The 24,794-nt window shown below is 34.3% G+C and overlaps 1 protein-coding gene across 27 annotated transcripts in view; it reads right to left on the bottom strand.

The window, feature by feature from the left end:
- The window catches only part of NRXN1 (neurexin 1), a 1,134,169-nt gene that overhangs the window by 638,498 nt on the left and 470,877 nt on the right, over window positions 1-24,794 (bottom strand). For all 27 annotated transcript variants that reach the window (XM_045368569.2, XM_065527617.1, XM_065527623.1 and 24 more), the window contains one exon: window positions 11,541-11,979. In XM_045368569.2, the coding sequence (XP_045224504.1) occupies window positions 11,541-11,979 (439 nt within the window). The remainder of the gene's footprint in view (window positions 1-11,540; window positions 11,980-24,794) is intronic.

Below are 24,794 nucleotides of genomic sequence, written 5' to 3'. Positions count from 1 at the left end.
CTTAGCAAAGGAACAATGACTAATTATTCCAAGTGTGGTGATATATTCCAATACACACATACATATATATGTGTATATATATATACACACACACACACACATATATATATATATAACATATATGTATTCCCATATGCTTTTTTTAATTCAGCTCAGAAGGGGAAAAAAAGCCCTTGGAAAGGCTGTACTGTCCTTACTCAGGGTATTGTAATTCTGACACTAAGAGAACTCCTGGAGGACTCCTGAGACAAAGAAATTCATTGGCTTCCACAGCTCACTTTCTCCCCCTATTCCATGTAGTTTCCATACCTTGGTGCACTGTGTCTGCACTCACTCTCAGGGGCAGAACTGCTGCCAGGTGGTTCAGACAATCATTCTTGACAGTTTGTCTGACAGTAAGGTTGGAGTAATTGTGTCTCTTGATTTTTATTTATGGTGTGTTAGTGCTTGCTTTGAGCAAAGTATTGTAAGAAAGTTCAAATAAGTTATTTTATTAATGTGCTTGATGATATAGACAGAGTAAGATTTTTACAGTAACTTTATCATTAGACTACAGTTTTCTGAACACAGTCATAAAGAACACAATTTTCAAATATCCCAGTGCACACTTACACATACACACACACACACACACATACACACTGAAACAAATGTTTAAAAGAAAAAAAAATTAACTCTATGGCCTCTGAAGCACGTTGATATTTTATGTCTCATTATGTCATTTTATTAAAACAAATGCTGGACCATCAATGGATTTTCGCACCAGCTAAAATGTTGTAACCCATGGTACAAAAAAATAACTAAATAAAAAACAAAAACAGATTTAAGATTTAAGGGCTACTATCATAAAGAGTAAGTTTTTCCCATAGTTCCTTATTGTCCCTTTGACAGACAATTTTAGAGTTCTCATAGAAAGAACAAGCAGGCCAGGCATGGTGACTCATGCCTGTAATCCCAGCACTTCGGGAGACTGAGGTGGATGGATCACCTGAGGTTGGGAGTTTGAGACCAGCCTGACCAACATGGAGAAACTCCATCTCTACTAAAAATACAAAATTAGACGGGCACGGTGGTGCATGCCTGTAATTTCAGCTACTCGGGAGACTGAGGCAGGAGAATCGCTTGAACCCAGGAGGCAGAGGCTGCAGTGAGCCGAGATCGCACCACTGCACTCCAGCCTGGGCAGCAAGAGCAAAACTCCACCAGAAAGAAAGAGAGAGAGAGAGAGACAGAACAAGCAACAAAACATGCGACAGAAAGAAAAGGGAATTTAATACTGCCTTTAACTCAAACATAATCCAAGAAAGACTAGAACTTACATTGAGCTCTGGATTCAAAGTTAAGGAGACACATCAGGCAAATGGATGGATCAGATATCAGTCACTGGAATATTATGCAAATAGACACCATAGGATGAAGAAAATAGGGCTGAAAATCAAGTACTATTTTATCAATATGCTTTGCTAATCTATATGAACTTGTATTTTAGAAAATCTTTGTAAAAGAGATGGCAAATAATCAGAAAGTAAAGAATTTAATTCAAGTGGGATGGAAACAATTATTTTTATATTTTGAAAATTCATGGAGTAAACATGGTTTGAATTAATAATTAAATTTTATTACTGAGACAAACGCAAATAGAAGTTTATATTTTAGCTTAAACATGTGTCCTGAAATAGGTACATTTCCAAAAAGGGATTTGAATCCCAGATCTCCTTAATGATTTTTACTATGGATATGAATCAAAGGACATATTCACCTAGCAAAAGAGTCATCACAGAATCTGAATTAGTTTAAACCGATTTAACTCATACATATAAGCATAGTGAAATTTAAATATTAAGGTTCCCGTGTGCTTATTTTATTATAATTGAGTTATAAAATCAGTGGTTACAAAGAACATATCAAATTAATATTTAAACCTGGTTCATTGATAATTGAAGAAAATTGAGTAGTTGCCAAACTCTATACATCAATGGAAAAGGAGAATTTTCCAAAGGCAAAGGTAAATAAATGTTTAAATACATTTTTAAGAGAAAACAAAAATCTGAATATATTAATGGGTCATCCCTCTATCTTTTTCCAGGAACCACAAATATTGACATATTCTTTTTTAAATAGTTGGATTCTTTCATACATTCTACCCCTTCTACTATATTTATGTTTGAAGTTTCTGGTAAATTAACTAAACGTTTTATGTAAATATTGTTACATTAAGGCTGCCAAAATTGGGGAACAGTAGTCATATTTGAGAAATTATCTAGATCAAGTTTTCATGCTTCACTATTTAAGAATCCAAAGCACCCTGCTATGCTATTTTAACTTTTAAACAAATGAGATCACAACTAAAAACTAAATTATTTGTGGACATACAACTTTTATAATTTTAATGTAGAAACTGCATTACATTATATTCTTACATTTAAAGCTGTTTTTTCATGACATATGCAAGAGGTAAAATGAAGTTGATAAGCAGACAAGGTAATATTTAAGAATATTCATAAACAAGTAATAAATTTATCTTTCATGTAAAATCATATGCAAAAGTTAAAAAAAAAAACTGTTTAAAACACCTCTTAGTTATAAAAGTGGAAATTAAATTTATATAGTGAGGTAGTTTTTCATTACCTATTAGTTTCCATTAACTTTTCTATCCAATTTTTATTGTCTATTCTACTTCCATAAGATTAGTTTACAGGGTGAGAAGAAACACAGTGAAGGTGAGATTTAAAATAAGTTAAGTTGATATCAAGAGGTAAATTACTTCAAAAGTTTAAATTACTAGGAAATGAGGAGTAAAAAATAGTGCGCTGTAATAGGGAGCCCTTTTTCCTGGTGAGAAAATCTGATGTTCTAGCTCTTCACATAACTAGCTAGCAAGCTTAGCCAAAGGATAGATTCATTAGGCTTCAATGTGGCTCTTATGAAAAATAAGGAAATTCACTAGATGGATTACTAAGATTTCTTTTTGAATAAACAAATTTTAAATTACTGCTTAAATGAATTGTTTAAATTAATGTCAATTTTACCTATACATAATTCTGCTCCACCTGTCCCTATACAAACGAATCAGATTTCACAAAGTTACAAATTTACGTGCCAAATTCCTAGTCTAATAACAAATTCAAACTCGATGAAAAAGCCACACCATAAGTAATAAAAACAGAATACAACATTGACAGTAGGGTATAATGTAAAATGTAAAATATATAATTCTCAGAAAATAGTTTTAAAAAAGAACCAACACATCGACAATGGGTATTTGGTGACAGTGGAATTATGAGATTTTTTTAAAAAAATTTCTGTCTTTTTTAAGACCAATGTCATCTATGAGGTTTTTAAAGAAATAAAATTAACTGTATTTGAAAACAAAAATATACCATCTTAATATTCTGCTCTCTGCTTATTACCATTTGTTTTCTGCTTACTTGATTCATCTGTGAGCTGGGAACTTCAGGAATTAAATTAATATATGAAAACAAATCTTATGACAAAATTTAAAAGTTTAATAAAGTGGTATTGGCAAGAATAAGGGGGAAAGGGCACATCAATTACTGTAGATAAGAACATAAATGGAAACAGCAGTTAGTAAACTAACCTGTCATTATCTTTCAAAATTAAAAATACAATTAATCCAGCAATCTCAATTATCACATTGAATCCTAGAGATATTCTGATCAATATACACAAATATTTCATGTATGAAGGCATTATCTATAAACTAGTTTAAAACAATGAAGGTTTAAAAAAGTAAAAATTTAAATGTTCTTCAATAGAGAAACACCTAAATATTAGTATATTCAAACTAAGGTATGTATGGTGTCACTACAAAGAATGGCACAGAAAAAGCTCTCTGTAAGTTTTTGTCACATAGTAATTGGTAAACTATAATCTTGGCTATGGAAAAGAGGCTGTATAATTATTGTATGTGTGCGAACATATTTATAGATATATTGATGCCTAGAAAAAGACCTGGGGATTTTTCAACGCCAAATTATTTTAGTGGTTATCTATGGAGAACAGAGTAAATTGATGAGGGAAGTGTGCGGTAAGGGGAAACTCTTTGCTTAGGTAGTTTTTGAACAGCCTGAATATATTCACCAAAAGCATGTATGTATATATTAAACACATCATTCATTACACAAATGTACATATATAAACACACATACACATTCATAGCAATGTATAGACACATATACATTTTAAACATGATCATATACAATGTTGGAAGGTTGTAAGTATCAATCAAATAACATTCTGCAGCAATTGAAATATTATTTTGCAGAAGTTCCACAGATTTTCATTCAGCATTCCACACTAAGGGTCACTAGGTCTGAGTGTGGTCAGTTAACTGCCTATCTCCTTAGGGTGCACCTGATGCCATTGTCCAGAGTCTGCCCCTTAGCTAGGCAAGCCCAATGAGGAGATTTGGTAGATTTTCAGAGGGCGGTTTTATTTCCCAGGTTTGACTGATATTTACTAAGTTCATAACACCAATGTATAAAATAAGAATGCCAAGTTATTAATTTCCTCTGAGGAAGTACCTATCACAGGACATGAAATACTTCCCATGTAGCTCTGCCAATATGGATGTCAATTATAATCAAATATTACTTATTCATTTATGAGAAATTTACTTGTTATAGGAATGTGAATACTCGTATGCACTCATCCCTCAGTATCTGTGGAAACTGGTTCCAGGATCTCCTGGAGACACCAAAATCTGTGGATACTTGAGTTCCTGATGGCTTAGTATTTGCATATAACCTATGCACATACTCCCATGTACTTTAAATCATCTCTGGATTACTTATATCTAATACAATGTAAATGCTACATAGTTATTATACTGCATTGTTTAAGAAACAATGACAAGAAAAAATGTCTGTATATATTCAGGGCAGACCCAATTTTTTTTCCAATTATTTTCAATCCATAGTTGATTGAATCCACAGATGCAAAGCCCACAAAAAACAGGAGGCTGGGCTGACTGTATATATAACTGGTCTATTTTCTCCCTCCACTCTAAACAGACTTACAATGGTAACTAAATGTTAATCAAAAGAGTGTATGGGGAACATGGATTCTGAACAAGAAGAATGCATGAGATAAGGAAACGTATAGTAATATTGGCCTGGGAAGGCTTGACACCCTTATCTCAATGAAATGACCTGCCTCCATCTTTACAGCGGGGATGAAGTTGTCAAATTCACTAAGCAGTCTTCAGATGATTACTGCTAATATTTGCCCCTGTGAGTTTCTTTTCTTTAGATATGTAAATACATTTAAGTTCTACAAGCCCGGGGACCTAGCTCAGGTACTTCTGAAAAGCTCTGCTCTGAATCTTTGCTTATGATTCCATAATTCCCAGAAAACAAATTTTGTTACTTACATAATTTTGAGCAAAACAGTATACAGTATCATATTAAACAGATAGCCTGAAAATTTATGTTTATATTCTAACTGCAATTATATAATATATATATATACATGTTAACAAAAACTGAAGGAAAATGTACAAATATAAAAAATATTTTGAGTGTGGAGAAACAATAAATGACTTTTTTTCTATAAACTTCTTCAGAATAAATAAATATAAACATTTTAATACAACTCAACATTACAATTTTAAGCAAAATTGACCCATCTGGTCATATGGTCAAATAAGTGGTAAATTATTGGTAAGGTATTTTGGCTTTTCCTTTGATGAATAGTGGTTTATGGGTATGGATATGAAACAAAGTATTATAAATGCACTTAAAATTACTTCAATGTATGTAATAGGCTACTAGGCAGAGGCATGGGAGGAACGTTAACAGTCAGAGGGCAAGTTCAAACAAGACCTAAGCGGAGAAATTGTCTAATAGTTGTTCAAGTAGAAATGTTTAAGTGTGGTGATTCATGAATGGTATACACAGAAATCAGTGCTGGTGACAGATAGCTAGAAAGTGCTGTTCACATCAAACAGTGATTACTATAAACCTCTAATTATGTGCTCTGGAGAGAGCCTTGTGCCTTTCCCACTGTAATTTCTAGTTCTTAAACGGGAACTCTATGACTTCAATTCAAATCTCAATGGCTTCTTAGCTGTTAAATGTAGGCTTACCCTTGAATAACCGCTGATACAATCTGCTGTACCCTGCTGTACACAAGCCAACTTTGACAAGAATAATGAGTTTTCTCTTTGATTTCAATGTGTAATGATGGTTTACAAAAAAAATAAAAATAAAATAACACTGGAAGTTTGCTATAAAAATGCTTGAGGGTACCCTTGACTGAGCCAAAGAGCTTAACACAAATTTAAACAAATTTGTGCCCAAGAAAACAATCATTAACCTCATCCTAATTGTAGCTCCTTTCACGCTTTAGCTAAATACCTGGGCAGCTGTTTTGTGTTGAGGGTGGGACCAGAAAATAGGCAAAGGGGAAGTCTGGAAAGAGGGAGACTGGTTTAAAAACAACAAAAACAAACAAACAAAAAGTTCAAGTGTAAGTCCTGCAAAAATTACAAAGTAATGGGCCTCTTCAATCATATTTATTAACTCCAGTGACTTAGGCATTTTGCCCTGTTAGTAGCTAAGTTATCCACAGAGGATATCTACATTTTGCAGCATTTAAGTCATCCATTCTGATTCACTAAGTCATGCCTGCACTTGGTATGGTTCCTCCTTTGCTAGCTTAGTGCAGGATCTGGAAGTGCCATTTATGGCTCAGCCCACTTGACTTTCCACGTCACTGATCCTCTAGTGAGCAGGCAGTGGAAGAAAGCTGCACTGCACATAAAGAACAGCTATAGCCAAGCAGAATTAATCAAACTGTGGAAATTAGAATGATTTTTCCCCATGTCTCAGATTGGAAGAAGGAACATATGTTAGAAATAACCTGTTAAAATCAGTTTTGTCAAAAATGAGAAAGTTCTAGAAAATTACACATAAAGGCATTATTTCTCATTGAATAAGGGGTTCATATACTCTTTGCAGTGAACTAAAGACCAAAGAACCAAAGGGAAGGCCACCAGAAAGATGGACATCCTATGTTCTTGTCAAGAGCACACTTACTGTGGCTGCATATCCCAGTCCTCAGAAAGGAGTTACCACCTTCTTTCTTGATGGATTTTCCTGCTACCTATATGTCTGCAAAATGATATAGGGACCTCATGACCTAAGAAGGGATAGAAGTCCCGTTCTCATAAAAACTTGTCATTTTTGTTTACACATTCTCTAATAATTATTTAACTTTCTCAGTGGGTTATTTCAAACATGTGGGCTTGGAGGATGTTGGTGTATTCGTAAGAGAATACCACCTTTTATCCTATATCATATAAACTGTTTTCAGAAAGTAATGTAATTTAAACAAATTCTTTAACTTAAAAAAGTTGCATTTACAATTAAAAGAGTGCCATTATTCTCCAAATGTAAAAAAATGATACTGCTATTTTTTTTAGAACATTAGGGGTTGTTTGGCACTGTACTACTTACATGTTTTTATTCTTTAGTTTTTCTTATACCAAATATATACTGAACAACTGCTATACCCAGGAATGTACTAGAAACTGTGGATTAAAAAAAATAATAAATACAATTTTCTCTATCTGGGATGGAAATTATGAACCTTATAAACTGGTAATATTAAAATTAAATCATTTGTGTCCACCAAATATGATTTTAACCCTAGTTCTATCCCAAAATAACCACTACTTATATTGGCTGCAAATTAATGACCATAATGGTCTCATTATATTTCTATTTACTTTAGTATGGCCAACCAATGGTCAACAGCAGAAAGAACTGCCCTTAGGCCTGGGTTCCCTTTACTTTAATAACAGAGATAATAAGGCTTTTAAAATATTGAGCTAAGGAATATTCCAGGCAAATCAACAGATATGGCCTCATTATCTGTATGTCAGAAAGGAGCCCATGTTACCCTCTTGTCATAGCAGTACCCTTTCTCCACATTATATGAAAAATAATTTTCCTAGAGCCCCTGAATATAACTGACATAAAATGGGTATAATAAATTATTTCATGAATTTCCATGTTTCTTAGTTTTAAGTGACCTATGAATCTTAGTGTTTCACCAACCAAATCAGAAATATCCTTTAAGTAAAATAAAAGCAAGTACAGTCATTCATTCAATTTTTAAAAGGCTACTCCATACCAAACCAATGCAGTGTGCAAATATGGAACTTAATTAAAATACTATATATATAAAATATTAACAGCTGCAGCTATTAAAATTACATTAAACTCCCTTGAGCTAGGCTAACATAATATGAGCTCTCTCTCTCTTTTTTTTTTTTTTCCAATTTAATAAAGGACAGAACTTGGCTTAGTGAATGAGCTTTGGTTTTTATATTGTTTGTTCCAATTCACTAATCTGAAATTTTAATCACATAAAAGTACTTTACCATCAAAACAGCACCAAGCATAGTAATTTGATCTTTCCATTGGATTCCAAGAAAAATCTCATGCTTTGTTTATTTTCTTTCTTAGATGCAAATAACACTTCCTTAGAATGTGTTTCTGTTCTTCCCATACAGAATTGAGCTTTGTAAATTAAAGTAGATATCATCTACTTTTGACCTTCTCCAATGAGGGTACAAATAGAGTAATTAATAAATTCTTGGTAATTTGGATGAATTAAAGAGCTTAGATAGAAAAAGTAGATTTTATTCTGCTTGAAGATTATAGTATTTATCTGAGAATTAATTAGATTGCATCAATACTTTCTCCTTATAATAAGAAACCTCATAAAATATTCAAAATAATTTTGTTTTCTGTGAGTATGTGTATATGCGCATGCGTGGCGTATATGCATATATGCATATATATACACACATATATATGCACATATACATGTAGAGAGAGACATATGCACACATATATAGACACACATACAATTTACATAGAAGAAAGACTGGAAAGAAATATCCAAAAATATAAATCATTGTTTTCAAATGAATAATGAATACTTTCTTTTTTCTTTTACATTATTTTGTATTGACTAGTATTTTGAATTGATCATGTATTACATTAATATAGTTAGATAATACCTCATTTCTAAGTGAATGAAAAGCAACTGATTTGATGTTTGGTGTTTTTTTTCTCCTCTGAACTTTCAGAAGATACCCTTTTAATCTGATATGGGTTGTTTTGTCTTGTTTTGCTGTTTTTAGACAAGGTCTTGCTCTGTTGCCCAGGCTGGAGTGCAACGGTATGATCATGGCTCACTGCGGCCTGGAACTCCTGGGTTCAAGCGATCCTAAATGTGGGGATTACAGGTGTGAACCACTACTCTTGGAATGTTTTGTTTTAAGGTATTATAAAATTTGACTTAAAATATCTCTTCTTGAAAGTCATTTTCAAAATTTTATTCTAGATCTATCTTAAGTCAAATTATAGCATCCACAAGCTAGTATTTCAAAGCACTAGATTAGCCCGTGCCCCTACCACATTAAAATTCTTCTGCTTGAAAGTTCATATGTAACAAATTAACTGCTATCTCTGGCAGAGATAGGCTGGAGGGAGTCAGAGGGGAACACTTATCATTATTGTTATACTTTTGCATTCCCATCAATGAACTCTTGTCAGCTTAAATCAGAAAGAAGGAGAAAGAGGAGGAGGAGGAAGGGGGGGGGAGGGGGAATTGGAGGAGGGGAAGGAGGAGAAGGAGAAAGAGAAGAGGAGGAGGCAGAGGAGGAGGAGGAAGAAGAAGAATAATAAATGGTAATTTAATTCTTTGTAGACTTCTTTAGGAAAGTGAGAATATTTAGGGAGACAAAGTTTCCAGAGAGGAATGAATCAGACACACAGTCTCCGATATATCTGGGAATCAGAGCAATGGGTTCTGACCTTCCTTCTCTCCACACTCACTCCCAACTCCTTCTCAATTTCCATATATTCTATTTCTTTATTTTGTTAGCTAAAAATCATATTTCCAAACAGGCAAGCACAATCTTCTTGATCTATAAACAGCAGAACAAAAAAGCAGGGATAAGAGGAAAGTAGAAAATAGTTCAGCTGCAGAGAAACTGGGAGTAAACAAGCACCGAGGGAGCCCATGCAAGGAGGGTATGAGCAAGAGAGTTCAGCTCCAGGTCTTCAACAGGGCCCTTCCGAAAGACGATGGTTATCACAGATTATATACAGATAAAAGAAGCATTCAGCTTCTTTTAGAGTTGGCTGGGGGTGGGTGAAGTAAAGAAGGAGAGTAGAGGGGCCGGGCGCGGTGGCTCAAGCCTGTAATCCCAGCACTTTGGGAGGCCGAGATGGGCGGATCACGAGGTCAGGAGATCGAGACCATCCTGGCTAACACGGTGAAACCCCGTCTCTACTAAGAAATACAAAAAATAGCCGGGCGAGGTGGCAGCGCCTGTAGTCCCAGCTACTCGGGAGGCTGAGGCCGGAGAATGGCGTGAACCCGGGAGGCGGAGCTTGCAGTGAGCTGAGATCCGGCCACTGCATTCCAGCCTGGGCTACAGAGCGAGACTCCGTCTCAAAAAAAAAAAAAAAAAAAAAAAAAAAAAAAAAAAAAAAAAAAACAGAAAAAAAGAAGGAGAGTAGATAGGTCTAAATTTAGTTATCTTCTATTATAAGATCATTTGATTTATGTATGAGTAGGACAATCAGAGCATGGGAGCCCGGGGTGAAGAGAATTAAAGAAATGTAGTTGTATACTTAAAACAGATTTCTCTCTCCCTCTCATCTCTCCCTCTCTGTCTGCCTCTTTCACCCTCTCTTCTCTCTCTCTTCCTCCCTCCTTCCCTCTCTTTCCCAGGATTCCCACAAATGTCATTTCTGTTGCCTGGATGATTCTTTCCCCTCAAAGCTCATAGTATTCAACATACTGAGCCCCCTAAAATACTCCCAAATTTCGCTGTAAGTGTGATGTATTCGGGGAAACTTTACCTGCCACCTTTACCCCTCCTCCCTGAGAGAAATAAAGTGCAGCGACAGGAAGCAGAATGTTTGCTGGTGGAATTCCAAATACCTTTCATCAGAAAGGGAAGCAGTCTGGAAGGGCAGCAGAGCTTTGCCACTGTCCTTGAAATGCTACTCTATTGATTAAAGTGTTTTTAATACCATAGACTCATGCTAAAGTGTTCTGTACCAAACTAAGGATTTTGTGTCTGGATCATTCTAATTTTTTTTCATATGTTATATTTGCCACTTTGAGTACCTGCAAACATCCAGTAACATAAGGGAAAACTGGGAATACAAAAACTTTGAATTTTTTCACTTGCTAAATTCAAGACAAAATTTTCTGCAAGATTTGGCATTTGATTACCCAATAAAAGTTCATTTAAGAAGCTATTCTAGGAGACATTTGAGCATTTGGGCTTTGATGCCCCACTATGATGATGAATTAGCTCTTTCTGATTTTTATATGGCGTGAAACAGAAGCAATATCAGGCAATTTCTTTTACTCTAAAGAAACAAATGCAGGAAATCTTTAATATGTCTTGGTTTTCACTTTTAGGAATGGCACGGGTGGGTGGGGTGCTCCGGCAGATAAACAGCATAGAAAAATGATAACATTACCTGACCGTCCATCTCTTTGGAAATCCACATGATACCATTCTCCATCATTCACTTTCTTCAACAGGGCTTTTATTTTTATAGTACCTGACCCCATGTCCAGGAGGAGGTAGAGGTGGCCATCTAGCATCTCAATAGCAAAGAAGTCCACCTTTATCATCTGTGGGTGCTTGGCATCTTTTTGATGTCTTGGCTTGCCATGGCTAAATAAGATGAGGCCATTTGGTTCTGTTGTACGGAAATCAAATGATATGGAGCCTGTTTTCTTTGCGTTCCATTTAGGCAAAGAGATGAAAGACTCTGGGGTTTCAAAGGTGATTGGGTCTAAAGTTGCAACATTCTCACATTTAAATGCCACCACTCCATGGATCTTCATCTTAGGATCTCCTTGCTTGGCAAGTCGAGATAATTCCAGCCTCACATCATTATTTTTATACACAACCTGTGGGCAGAGGCAGAGGACAGCAGTGAGAAACCAGCATCCATATTTTAATATCTGAAACTTGTCATCAGCTCATGTAACTTGCAAGGACAGCATAAAAAGGCACACAGCATTTAGTTAATTTTGTTGTATAAAGGCAAGATTTTTCAGGCAAATAAAATTCAAGTGTCAATTCATAGAACAATAACCATAACAGTTTAATTCAAATAATGTGTGTGCAGACGCACACATGCATGTGCATATACACACAAACTGCTTGTATTTAACTCAAATAATTAAAAAATCTGCATATATCTTTAATTTCATGTCTACATTAACATGCTAAGACTTGAACTTATAAAAGCTATTTTTTTCATAGTTCTCTATGATGTTTTTAAAATTAAATGTAAGCATTGACGTTATTCAGTTTTCCCATCATTAAAGCATTTGAAATTGGATACCATTGTATACCAGTCCCCTAAAATATTGGATCTCCTCTATTATCTATATATCTGCTGTGGATATTAACTTTGCAAGATAGTCACAATAAGTTAAAGCACAAAACAGCCTGATATTTCTCAGCAAAAAAAAAATATATATATATATATGTGTGTGTGTGTGTATGCATATATGTGTGTGTGTGTGTGTGTGTGTGTATATATATATGTGTGTGTGTGTGTGTATGTGTATGTGTATATATATATATATATATATATATATAAAACAGAAAGTCCCAGACCTGCATCAGTACCTTTGAATACTGTTAAGTAACGTGACACTGCCACATGTAGAATATGGTGCTTCCCCTCAATCTATTCAACCTGTGTTACTGGTGATCCATTTCACTTTTAATTTACACAAATGCTGAGCAAGGGTTGTCTTGCACTCTCATTTTCCAAGGCACTTCAGTGAAAGAGGCCGGGCACTTCTGAGTGCTTGCTGATGGTCCTAAGGCTTTTTGGATTCCAATTAACACATTGGATACATTCACTAACAGGGTTAATGATATCATACTTTTGCTATCCCATCACGTTAATAAATTCAAAGGTATTTTGACATAAAGATAAAGAGAGAAGGACACCTTTTCTCTACAAAAGGCATACAGTGGATAATCATATTTCTAAATTACATAGACCATATTGACTTAAGGGTGAATTAGTAATCTAGGTCCACATAACTATCTAGATTCTTTTAAGAAGGGACTCTATAGATTTCAAAGCTCCCAAAGTTACTAGAATCTAGATTTATTCATTCACATGTAAAAATGTACATATATATATACACATATATTATGTATACATATACACACATGCATGTTTTGTTTTTCATTTTTAGGAATGGCACGGGTGTTTTATATAATATATATAACAGGAAAAATAAGACAGCCTATATCTAATTAGTGCTATGAAGTCAACCAAGTCAACACAGCAGTTATTCCAAACCCATGGCTAACTGAACCAGCAGATGACTGATGAGTTTCCTGATAGGATTTGTTAATGGATACTTTATTTTTCAGAGTAATTAAGAGTTCATGCTCTGGTATTGGACTTCCTGAGTTCAAATTCTGGCTCCAGATTTACTGAACTGAGAAATCTCTGTAAGCCTGTTTCACTCCCTTAAAGGAAAATAATACTTCACATAATTATTATTAATATAATAATTAAATAAGAAAATACATATAAGTGGGAAAATCTACATAAAGGCATTCATTCCAATGCCAAGCATACTGTAAGATTTCAATAAATATTAACTACATAAAATACATGATAGTAAAAATCATTGCTTTATCATCATCTAATAGACATAGATTTTAGTTCTAAATTTATCCATGATAAGAAAACGTTTAGAAATTAAGCCCACACATATAATGGGTTTTCATACATTATTTGTGCCAACTAAATAAGTCACATCTTTCCAATGCTGGGCCTGGTGTTTCAGTTTACCTTTATCTTGAAGAAGGATTATAATAAAGAACATGATATCTCTTATTCTTTGAACAAATATGTACAATGGTTTAACAAGCATCTATTGACAACAAAAGAAGAGAGAATGAACTTGAGCAATAACAAAAAGGAATTACATTAATTCTTAAGAATACTTTTTTTGAAAAGAGAAAGATCTATTAAATCTTAGAAACATTTATTTAGGATTGCCTTTCTTTGGCGATCTTTAGAGGCAGGGAAAATGCTTTTCAAGGATGATTTTCCAAATTTTATCGCTTCTCACTGTGACTTTCATGCGACTCAAACCTACATTATTTTTCCTTTTTCCTATTGATTTATATTCTAGTATGTGGGCATTCTTTTGATATAGATATTGATCAAGAATAAGTATTTTCAGACCCAAATGATGCTTCTGTTGATCAATGCTAACACTCATACCTATAATAGAACCACTGTAATAGAATTGAGTGTTTCTGACATGAACAAGTGGGTTTTATCCCTGGTATATTGTTTCTTGAATCTGACATCAGCCACCATAAAGTTGAAGAATGAGGGGCAGTCTAAGTCTGGGCAAGGATTTCAATGAGACTTAATCTTATAACTGAATCAGGTGTCTTGGTGATGAAAAGGTTCAGGAAGATGTAAAAAAAATAGAAGTAGGGATAATTCCCTGGGTAAAATTTCTTAAGGTTAGCCATACATCTCTCATAAAAAAAGTATCTCCACCAGCATCAACACTTTATATGCTTTATACTGGCAAGAACCTTGCTCACCACAGCACAGCACCAAGATTAGTAGCTGGCACAGAGTAGATGCTCAATAAATATTTGTTTATAGTTGAATAAAATTCTTCCTTCACCTTTTCAAACCTATTTCCTAGATTATAGGCTTTTGTAAATAATAATATTTAGACCTACAATTAAAATACAGCAGAATATGATATTGCGGACCAATCTCATAAACTAGTTACTATTTTGCCCTATTTCTCGAGGAAAAAGCATAAATTTATGTACATATCCAGTTCATAACTGACAAGCTGGCCCATGCATTGGGAAATTTCATCTTCAAACACATTTTGTGGGGTATAAATTCCTTTTAGAATGAAGAATGCCTGAGTTAAAACTCTCCAGAGGTTTATAAACAAAAATATACACTGTGCTTCTCCTCAAGATAGTTCTTGTAGGAAAGAACTATCTCCAGATACAATAACTATGTCTTTCCTACAAGAACTGTCTTGAGGAGAAGCACAGTGTGTATTTTTTTTTCTTCCCATTCTGTACACTTTGAAAGGCTGCTCCAGAAAATGGAAAAGCAATTTTGCATTGGTAGGCCTATGGCTCTCAGATTTATACTACTATTTCATCTGATCCAGATTTTATAATTACCCTACTTTTCTAAAGTTAGACCTACTCTTAAAATGAACTGAATCTAGTTCAATTAGAATAATGAGTAGCTAGTAAGTATTCTAACTCTTCTAAAAATTCATGTGTAAGCTATTTTTGCTTCCTTCTGAAATAATGTGGCACTCGATCATGGGAACACCTTAGAATTATTCATACATCTTTTATTCTTATGTCAAAAGTTGCAATTTACATGTTTCACTTTTGAACACATTTCTATATACTGTATCATCATAACTATTGATGATATTTGTGCATACTCATTTGCATATGTTTAATAGAACCAAGTTTTCCTTGGGGACACTGATTTTTTTTTTTTTTTTGAAGAGTGATTCAAAATGTTGAATTTTACTTCCCTGCTGCATGGGCTTATTTTCCATTTCCTCAAACATTTGTTAGAATTTTTAAAGTTTCCCTTCCATGTTAATATGCAAGAATAGGGAGTAATATGTTTGTGTCTTCACATTCCTAGAGCTCACCTTTGAGGAAGACAATCACTGAGTATTATCTTTGATCTTAAAGATAATCCTGAAAACATGACAGCAATGCAGAGAAAAAAAAAATAACTTAAACAATAGGAGCTTAATCGTCTGCATATTAACTTGGTTCAATCTCAAAGCTATTACTAAGCCAAGTCCCTAACCTCTCTCTGTCTCAGTTTCTTAATTTTGGAAATTGACATCTATAAAGGAAAGGCATACCATATCTATAAATTATTGAGCTTTTTTACCCTTAATTTGTGTGATTTGGGACAGACATAAAAGATGCTCTATGGTTCCTGCCCCCTTTCTGGCTTTCTCCTGTTGCGATTTTTGATGCCAGGATATTGTTCTCTACTTTCAGATATACTGAAACATGAATCCATTAGTAAAGAGAATGTTCACTGCATCTTCAGGTACACAGACATGCCTCAAGGATTATATCTATCTAAGTTTTGTACAGATGGTGTTGAAGCACTGGTAACTGATAGATAAGGCTCTTTCAACAGAGTGGGAGTATGTGAAATTCAGTGTGAAAATATTTGCCACTCAGATAATGACTTTTTTATATAAATATATGCTTCAGTTTGGAAATTATAATAAGGGTCTTAACTTCATTAACATGCATGGTGAAGACTCTTCATTCCTTAACTATGGTAATATGCAGGATGGTGAAATAAGCACTGATGTTAGTGTTATTTAGATATTTAGACTTTGTTATGACCCTCCCTGAGAGAACATGAATGGCTCATATTTTAATCTATCTTGGTTTTCTCTTTCATACTTGCAGATAATAAGGAGTGAGGCCTAAGAATTTGATTCTCAAGTCAGATTTCAGAGAGAATTCCAGCTCACCCATTTGCAAACCTGTAACCTTGTGCAAGTTCCTCAACCTTGCCAAGTCATAGTGTTTTATTCGTAAAGGACAATGATATCTACCACATTAGGGTTACTGTAAATAATAAATTATATTTTAGTTAAAGTGCTAATAATGGGTCCTAGCATGGAGTAAGTGCTCAAGTAAATATTCACTGTTTTTATTAATATTATAAATAACATTTCTTATTCTTACATTGAATTGATGGAGCTACACAATTTAATTGTCATAACAAAGGCAACAGCTAAGAAGGTAGACAGTAGTTGATTGCTCTCATATTTAAGGGAATTAAATAGTGCTGAGATCAGCAGGATCAAAGGTACTCAGCAGATTGGGACTTCCTTTTTCATGCTGATATTTACATTGCAGTTGGATGTACACAACAGGCTTTCTCTGTAAAGTTCCTTAACTAGAAAATATACATAGTAGGCTAGCTAACCTAGGAGTTGTATTTTCAGCCATGAAAGGGTTTGTGGTATCTAACAACATCAGCTACCACTATCACCAAAGCCGCCACAACAATCAGTTAAGATTTACCAGTTCACTTTCTGGCAGGTCCTGTTACAAGAGTTTTATATATATTAATGTGTTTAATTCTCATATGCATCCTATAAAATAGGTATCATTATTACCTATTACCATAATGTTACCTAGAAAGTAAGTAACATTATTCTATTTTATCAATAAATACCTGGAGGCACAGAGCCATTGCATGTCTTTCTTCAGGATCATGTCTAATCCTGTTTGAATATCTAATGACGTTAACCTCAAACTTTATCTTTGTTTCAGCAGGAAATTTATCTTCGTTTTTGACAGCAGCTGCTAAGTAGATTCACAATCAAATAGCTGTTTGTCACCAGGCAAAACGATAACCTTTCAATGAGTTACATGTGCATTCTAAAAACCAGTACTTTTCCTTCATTTTTTCTCATTAAAATATCTCTAAGTGAATCAAATGTCACAAGTAAGTAGAGGAATTTATTGTTCATCTACGGATTAAAATGTCCCTTCAAGTCCAGTGATAGCAGAGGCCTATTTCTGTTTCCAAGATGATATTGTAGTTTTTCAACAGGTATGTAATTCAGAATGTAAAAAATGTATCTTAAAAGTCTGTGCGGTTTAAGAATTATTTAAGGGGACTGTTGCTTTAATGCTTATTTTTGCTTATTTGCTTAAAATGCAGTTAATGCTTTTACTCTATTAAGATCAAGTGAAGGCCGGGCGTGGTGGCTCAAGCCTGTAATCCCAGTACTTTGGGAGGCCGAGGCGGGCGGATCACGAGGTAAGGAGATCGAGACCATCCTGGCTAACACAGTGAAATCCCGTCTCTACTCAAAATACAATAAATTAGTCAGGCGTGGTGGCGGGCGCCTGTAGTCCCAGCTACTCGGGAGGCTGAGGCAGGACAATGGCGTGAACTCCGGAGGTGGAGCTTGCAGTGAGCCGAGATTTCGCCACTGCACTCCAGCCTGGGCGACAGAGCGAGACTATGTCTCAAAAAAAAAAAAAAAAAAAAAAGAGTGAAAATATTTATTTCAAGTACCTGAATTTAATTATTATTTTCACCTAGCTGTGATCTTTCTAGGCACCATCTCTTTATATTAGTGCACTGTGTCAAAATACAACCAGGAATTAGGCAGCATGTGAAAAGTACAAGAGCCATCCCGTAAGTAGCAGGTAAATTGCATTTGCTTTGCCATGATCTAGGTAAGAAAGAGCTCAGAAAAGGAAGTGAAGCATATTACAACTTTCATCCCCAACATTAACTTATTTATTTTGAAATTATGTTTCAGTTCTGACACTTTCAATTCAATCAGATATGCATTTTTAGACACATACTATGGTAGGATACTTAATCAAATGCAATTTTACTCACTCCCCTGTGCATATGCCTAGTTCCATAGAACATGTTACAATGAAAATAAACTAGTTTAATAAACATAACAAAATAGATGTAACAAAATATAAATACATTGACAATATTTGATAATTTCAAAAAATTAGAAATTTGGTTTAAGCACAAAGATGTTCCTACTCATTTTGTATCCAAAATGTTTTGGCCCAAAAGCAAATTTTAGCACTTATAAAGTTGGCACACTCCACAAAAAAACGCTATAGCCTTCAAAAATTATTATTTTATGATCAAATAAAAGTAGAAAATTAGATATTTCCCTTCATGTTCCTGCCACCATGAGGAGACAATCTTAAAAGCAGAATAGAAGCAAGGTGGTCACTTTTTAAAATCCTTGCACCCGTTATTGCTTTATCTGCCACCCAAAATCAAGTTTCTTATGCTATTCACTTTCTTACACTGAAGGTCTAGGGCAGGACATGATTCTAGCAAAAATGTTAAACAATGTAGAACTTAACTGACCAAGAGACTAATAGGATTTTAGCTTATCTGGGAATGTCACTCCATAGAAATTTTCATGTGTAGCGTGATATGTCCACAGGAGACAGGTAGGCATCCAGTAGAGTACATACAACTGTGGAGTGGCTGCAGGAGGGCTAGTGGATAGGGAACAGTATAGAAAATGAACAAACCCTGTACAAAGTAGTCCAATGCATGTTTGTTTACTTATTTATTGATTGAGAAGGCGTCTCACTCTGTCGCCCAGGCTGGAGTGCAGTGGTGCAATCGTGCAACCTCTGCCACCCAGCTACAAGTGATTCTCCTGCCTCAGCCTCCCGAGTAGCTGGAAATACAAGTATGTGCTACCATGCTCAGTTAATTTTGGATTTTTAGTGGAGATGGGGTTTCACCATGTTGGCCAGGCTGGTCTTGAACTCCTGACCTCAAGTGATCCACCTGTCTCAGCCTCACAAACTAATGCATCCTTAAAAATAATTCTTAGCAGTAAGGAAATTTAATTTTAAATAGACATACATAAATAATTTTGAAAAATAAGAGTGTTTTGGGAAGGCAGCAAATTGATCTTTTTTTCCCCTGATCTAATCTGATTCAAAGATCATGTACAGAATATTTTCAATGAAATATGTTCCCTTCTCCAAACCCAAATACCAAAACCTGTTATAAAATGCAAATCAAACTACAGTAGTATAATTCATCCACAAAGGCATACGACATTTCATTTAAACAAACAAAAAAAAAGTTAAAAATTGGAGAGGGAAAAAACAGTATTTTGTTTATGCAACAAAGAGAAAAATATTTTTGCTTAGTCTCAATTAAATACAACCAAATATATCCCATTAATTAGGGGAAGAAAAAGGAAAAGAAAACCCCTCCTGCTTTGTCCTTCCTTCATTCCAGCATTCAGTGAACTGCTTAAAGTTACTGAGACAACATTGGGTGCAATCTGCAAAAGTTACTCATGGGAGTTGAAAGACTGAGTTGTCCTTGGGTTAGCAGCTCTATTTATGAAGCTTTCAGTGAACATGAGTATGTAGCAGAATAACCTGAGTTTCTCTAAATAGTTATGTCTATTTTTCTCACATTAGTGATTCAGTAATGCCTTTTGGAAATAAATGGAAAAATGAACCACAAATGTCAGTAATGTGAAGTTTGAGCTGAAGATCTTTTTTAAATACAAATCACAAACTTGATCAATTGTCTTATTTTCAGATGAGGAAACTGAGGCTTAGAAAGGACAGGTGGCTGTCCAAGTTGGCATCAATCTCTAATCAAAATAATGTATTGGGGACTTCAGTGTTCAGTGTTCTTTCAACTTTGTGTTAAAAAAGAAAAAAAGAACAATGAACGAACTCTGCCATAGGTCCAGGGTTATGAGATGCTCTTAAGCAATTACAAATAAAGAGCAGCCCACTTTTTAGCAACATGACAGAAAAGGAACTGGAGCTTATTTAAAGGTGACTCAAACTTTAAAACTCTGTTAGCTTCATAATAAGTTGATGTTCAAGTACAGAAATAGAAGTTCTGAGGGAGGTAAAAGTTGCAGTAATTTCCTCCAATGATAGCATTTAGAAAGACACTGAAGAAGTTAACTAGAATCAATAAACTTGCAATGTTCACTGCTATTTTAAAAGAAAGTGATGAAGATACTTTTGGCATCAGTCTTTCATGATCTTGCAGAAAGTTAACCCACCATAACTCGGGGTTCAGAGCTACTACTCCAAGCCAGCAGATACTGCTAAGAAAGCCAGCATATCTGCTTTATCCAAAAACTTTTCAATCTCCTGCTAGTTCCAATGGGGGAAATGTAGCCACTATTATTATTATTTTATTAGGGGAACATATCTTCCCATGTACCAAGAAAATATATTTGAACTGATAATAACAAAACAGTGACACTAAATGATGTGTCTAGATTACCCAATGCATCTTCTTTTGTGTCTCCAGTCTCATAAGTTCAGTGAATTTCATCCACCACTGAATTTCACATTTTTCTAAGGAGGCAGACATTAGTATAAGTATATACCATTTAGTGTATATATATATATATATATATATATATGCATGTATTATAGATAGATTAAATATATGATAGATATAGATAGATAGATAGATAGATAGATAGATAGATTTCCTATATAGTATGTCCTTTCCTTATTGATTTGCAATTACATACTATCTATTGTTTTGGATATACCGATGTTCAATATTTTAATCTATTATTACTTTGTGATCATGTTCATCAATTTTAAGCTTTGAAAAAATTTCTCCAAGAGAGATTGAATAACCATATAATTTCATGTAAAATATTTATTACTTGATTATATTTAAGTGTGTGTATATAATATATGTATTATTTTTAATCCATTGAAAATGTTATCTTCTGTTTAAGGTGAAAATCCAAATTGACTTGCTCCACAAATAGCTATTTGAACCAACACATTGTTTGTCCTTTTTTTTTCTTACTTCAACACTCAGGGGAACACAATTTTTAAACAATTATTTTTCTGATTTGTAAGGCCTACCACATATTAAATTATTACATATATGAGATTCTATGGCTGAGCACTCTATTCTGGTTTATTGATGTTTATTTTTTCTTGTTCTACTTCCATTTCACCTAATTGTCACAGCTTTATAAAATATTCTAATGTGTGTTAGGCTCCTTCCAATCAACCAACCCATTAACATTAATTAGCTTATAATGTTTATATGTTATAAACATTATAAACATCTCATGTAGTTTCACACGTTTTTCCTTATGAAGATCTGTTAATAAATTATCAAAAGATACAATCAGTTTATTCACTTCAATAAAAATAGCAATCATAGAATATTTTTAAATGACCATAGCTTATAAACTTTTTTGTTTTCTATATTGATAAAATAAATATATATCACAAGTTGCTTTGATCTAGCTTTCTAAAACATAGCAGGTTATACATTCAAATTTACTTAAGGGGACTTTACAATAGACCAAGGAAATTATATCTTGCTTAGAATTACATTCCTGTTATTATAATTATTTGCAAAGTTATAATGCATAAATGAGTTTTACAATTTTGATTTTATCAGACCAGAGAATCTGGCCTCATGCCAGAACAATAACTTACTAGTTGGAGGATAGATATACAACTACAGATAGATTAAATCAGAAAGAAAACAACAACAACAGTGAATGTAGTTGTAAGTGCACTAATTCTATTCCAATAATCATAGGTCCTGGTAGAGTTCCTTGCAGTAAAACACCAGAAGTAGGTGGCCAGTATATTGGAGTTTTCTGGTGAATTAGATGAATTATTCTCAGTGAAGAAGAAAGTGGAGCGACCTCAGACTCCACTTTAATGGTGGCTCTCTTCAAGAGGTGAGGGTACTTGCCTGAGGTCACACCGTGATTGTTCAGAGTCAGTCAATAGTGAACAAGATGGAATCTGAATGTTGGCCTCCAGAGCCTGGAATGGACTGCTTAATTTACCGGTTTTCTTTCTATGGACTGTTTTTATGACGGTTAATTTCCCTAAAGCAATAAAAAACTGTAAGACTTCTATGCTTCCTCAACCTGATGTTTCAAGAGCTGGTTATTCAGTTTGTGGATTACCCAAATTGCATGAATCCCCTTTCTTTCCCTGGCTGCCTGCCTTTACTGCTCAACCACACATCCACCTAAGAGCCTGCAAAGGAAACAGGAAAACGTGGCATTTATGACAGCCAATGCTGATGTTTTTAGCACCTGCAATGGGAACATTTTTCAAAGTAGACTTGTTCCTGAGAAGTTGTGTAAGTCTGTTCTATAATTTTTAATTTGATAAAAACAATGTGTTATAAGATTTATATTTACACATATTCAAACAGTCCCAGGTTTACAGTCCTGCATTTCTACATAACTAGTTGTACTGCCTTGGCCAAGTTGCTTATTCTTGCTGAAATAATTTCCCTCTTTATCAAATGAGATTATGAAAACTTATTTTGCAATGTTATTTAAGCACATAAGCACTTGATCTTGGGTACCTAAATAAAGGGTAGTCATTGTTGTTGCCATTATGATCTTAATTGTGTAAGGTCTTAAGTGTTAAGATCTTAAATGGTTAAGAGGGGAGTGTTCATTATTTAAATCAGTAAGTGACTACTATTGAAAGCAAAGAAGCATTCTGTAATCACACTCAAATCTTAATGCTGACATAAATACTTTTCAAATTTCATAATTTTATCTCATCTCTCTGAAACTACATTTTGACTTTATCTGCTAAACAAATAGTATTTTTAGAGTAATATTTTTTATTTTAATTTTCTTACAGGCATATAATTGACAGAATGAGACAGTCTGTATAATGATACTAAATTGATGGAATTATAGCTGGATGCAAATAGTTGTTTTATTTAGCTTATACTGGGTGGGCTAAGTATACGACCTTTTCTAGGTTTGCTGAAATATTGAACACATGTAACTGTTGTTCATTTCTCACTAAAAGGCCTCTAAAAATTATAGAGACCCCAGGTTGAGAACTGTTATTTTTCAATTATAACTGCTAAGCAGCAGGGTATTTCTTTTTAATCTATTCTTTAATTATTTTCTTTGGAAAGTCCCACATGATTCAGATGTCAGATGGGTTGTGCTTTTTGCCAGGGGTTGCTTAGTTAACTGTTTATTTAATGAATGGGGTTTTATGTGCTACTGAATTTCTCATGGCACACGTTAGAAAATTTTTGGCAGCATTTAAATTGGAGAACTGAGAAACATATTGGCTCTACGGAAGCTCAATCAGCTCCCAGGCAGGTGCAGAGCTTTTGCCAACAAAAATTCAGTAAAATAAAAAATGCAAAGCACAAATTCTCACACAATCCAAAGAAAACTGACTTTGGTGTCCAAGATTAAATGAATGCTAGATCCAGGTAGCTCAGGTAGCTCAAGAATGGAAGGGGGAAATGCCTCGTAACTTTAGGAGAGACACAGGAATGGGACCATCTGGTTTTGGCGGATGACAGTATGCACACATTTTTGGATTGCTGAGAAAATTCAACTAGCTCCTAAAAAAAAAAAATAAAAAATAAATAGAAAATAGTCTCATGTAATTTCACACATGTTTTTTCCTTATGAAGATCTGTTAATAAATTATCAAAACATAAAATCGGTTTATTCACTTCAATAAAAGCAATCATTGCATATTTGTAAATGACCATAGCAGTGACTGAGCTTCCTAGACCAAATATCCAGATGGCTATGTTTTTTAAATGATTTGGCCAGATACATAGACATTGTATAAGCATTGGTTACCAGATTGATTTACTCTGACTGGGAACCAAAAAATGTCCTGACATGCCTTCTGAGTTCTGAAAAGTCCTAAATGCATATATATATATATATATATATATAATTTTACTCAGTAGTACAATAGTATGAAAAAAAATGGAAAAGTTTTTTTTTTTTTTAATTAAACACTACTTTGAGAAAATAAGGATAAGAATGTATCTTTCAGCAATTAAAGTGAATAATACCAGCCTATTTGTCATCACTACATGACTCTCCAAACTGTGTGGAATAAAAGGCATTTGCAGTCATCTCCTTCCAAGTATAACTGTCATCAACTCCTCCCTTCAATAACCTGCACTTGGCCAGACCATGTCCCAGCCCCTCTCCCTGTCTGGAAGAGCAATGTCCTGAGTCAGGCTTGTTCTTGATTTCTCCTCTCCTAGATGTAGTTTCTGTCAATACTGGCTTATTGAAGGCTCCTGCATTCTTGGGACACCAGTGGATGTTTTTTAGTATCA

Source organism: Macaca fascicularis, chromosome 13 (genome assembly GCF_037993035.2).
Source record: "Macaca fascicularis isolate 582-1 chromosome 13, T2T-MFA8v1.1".
NCBI classification, from domain to species: domain Eukaryota; kingdom Metazoa; phylum Chordata; class Mammalia; order Primates; family Cercopithecidae; genus Macaca; species Macaca fascicularis.
The sequence above is the reverse complement of the archived record's forward strand: the minus strand, read 5'-3'. Positions and strand labels throughout refer to the sequence as shown.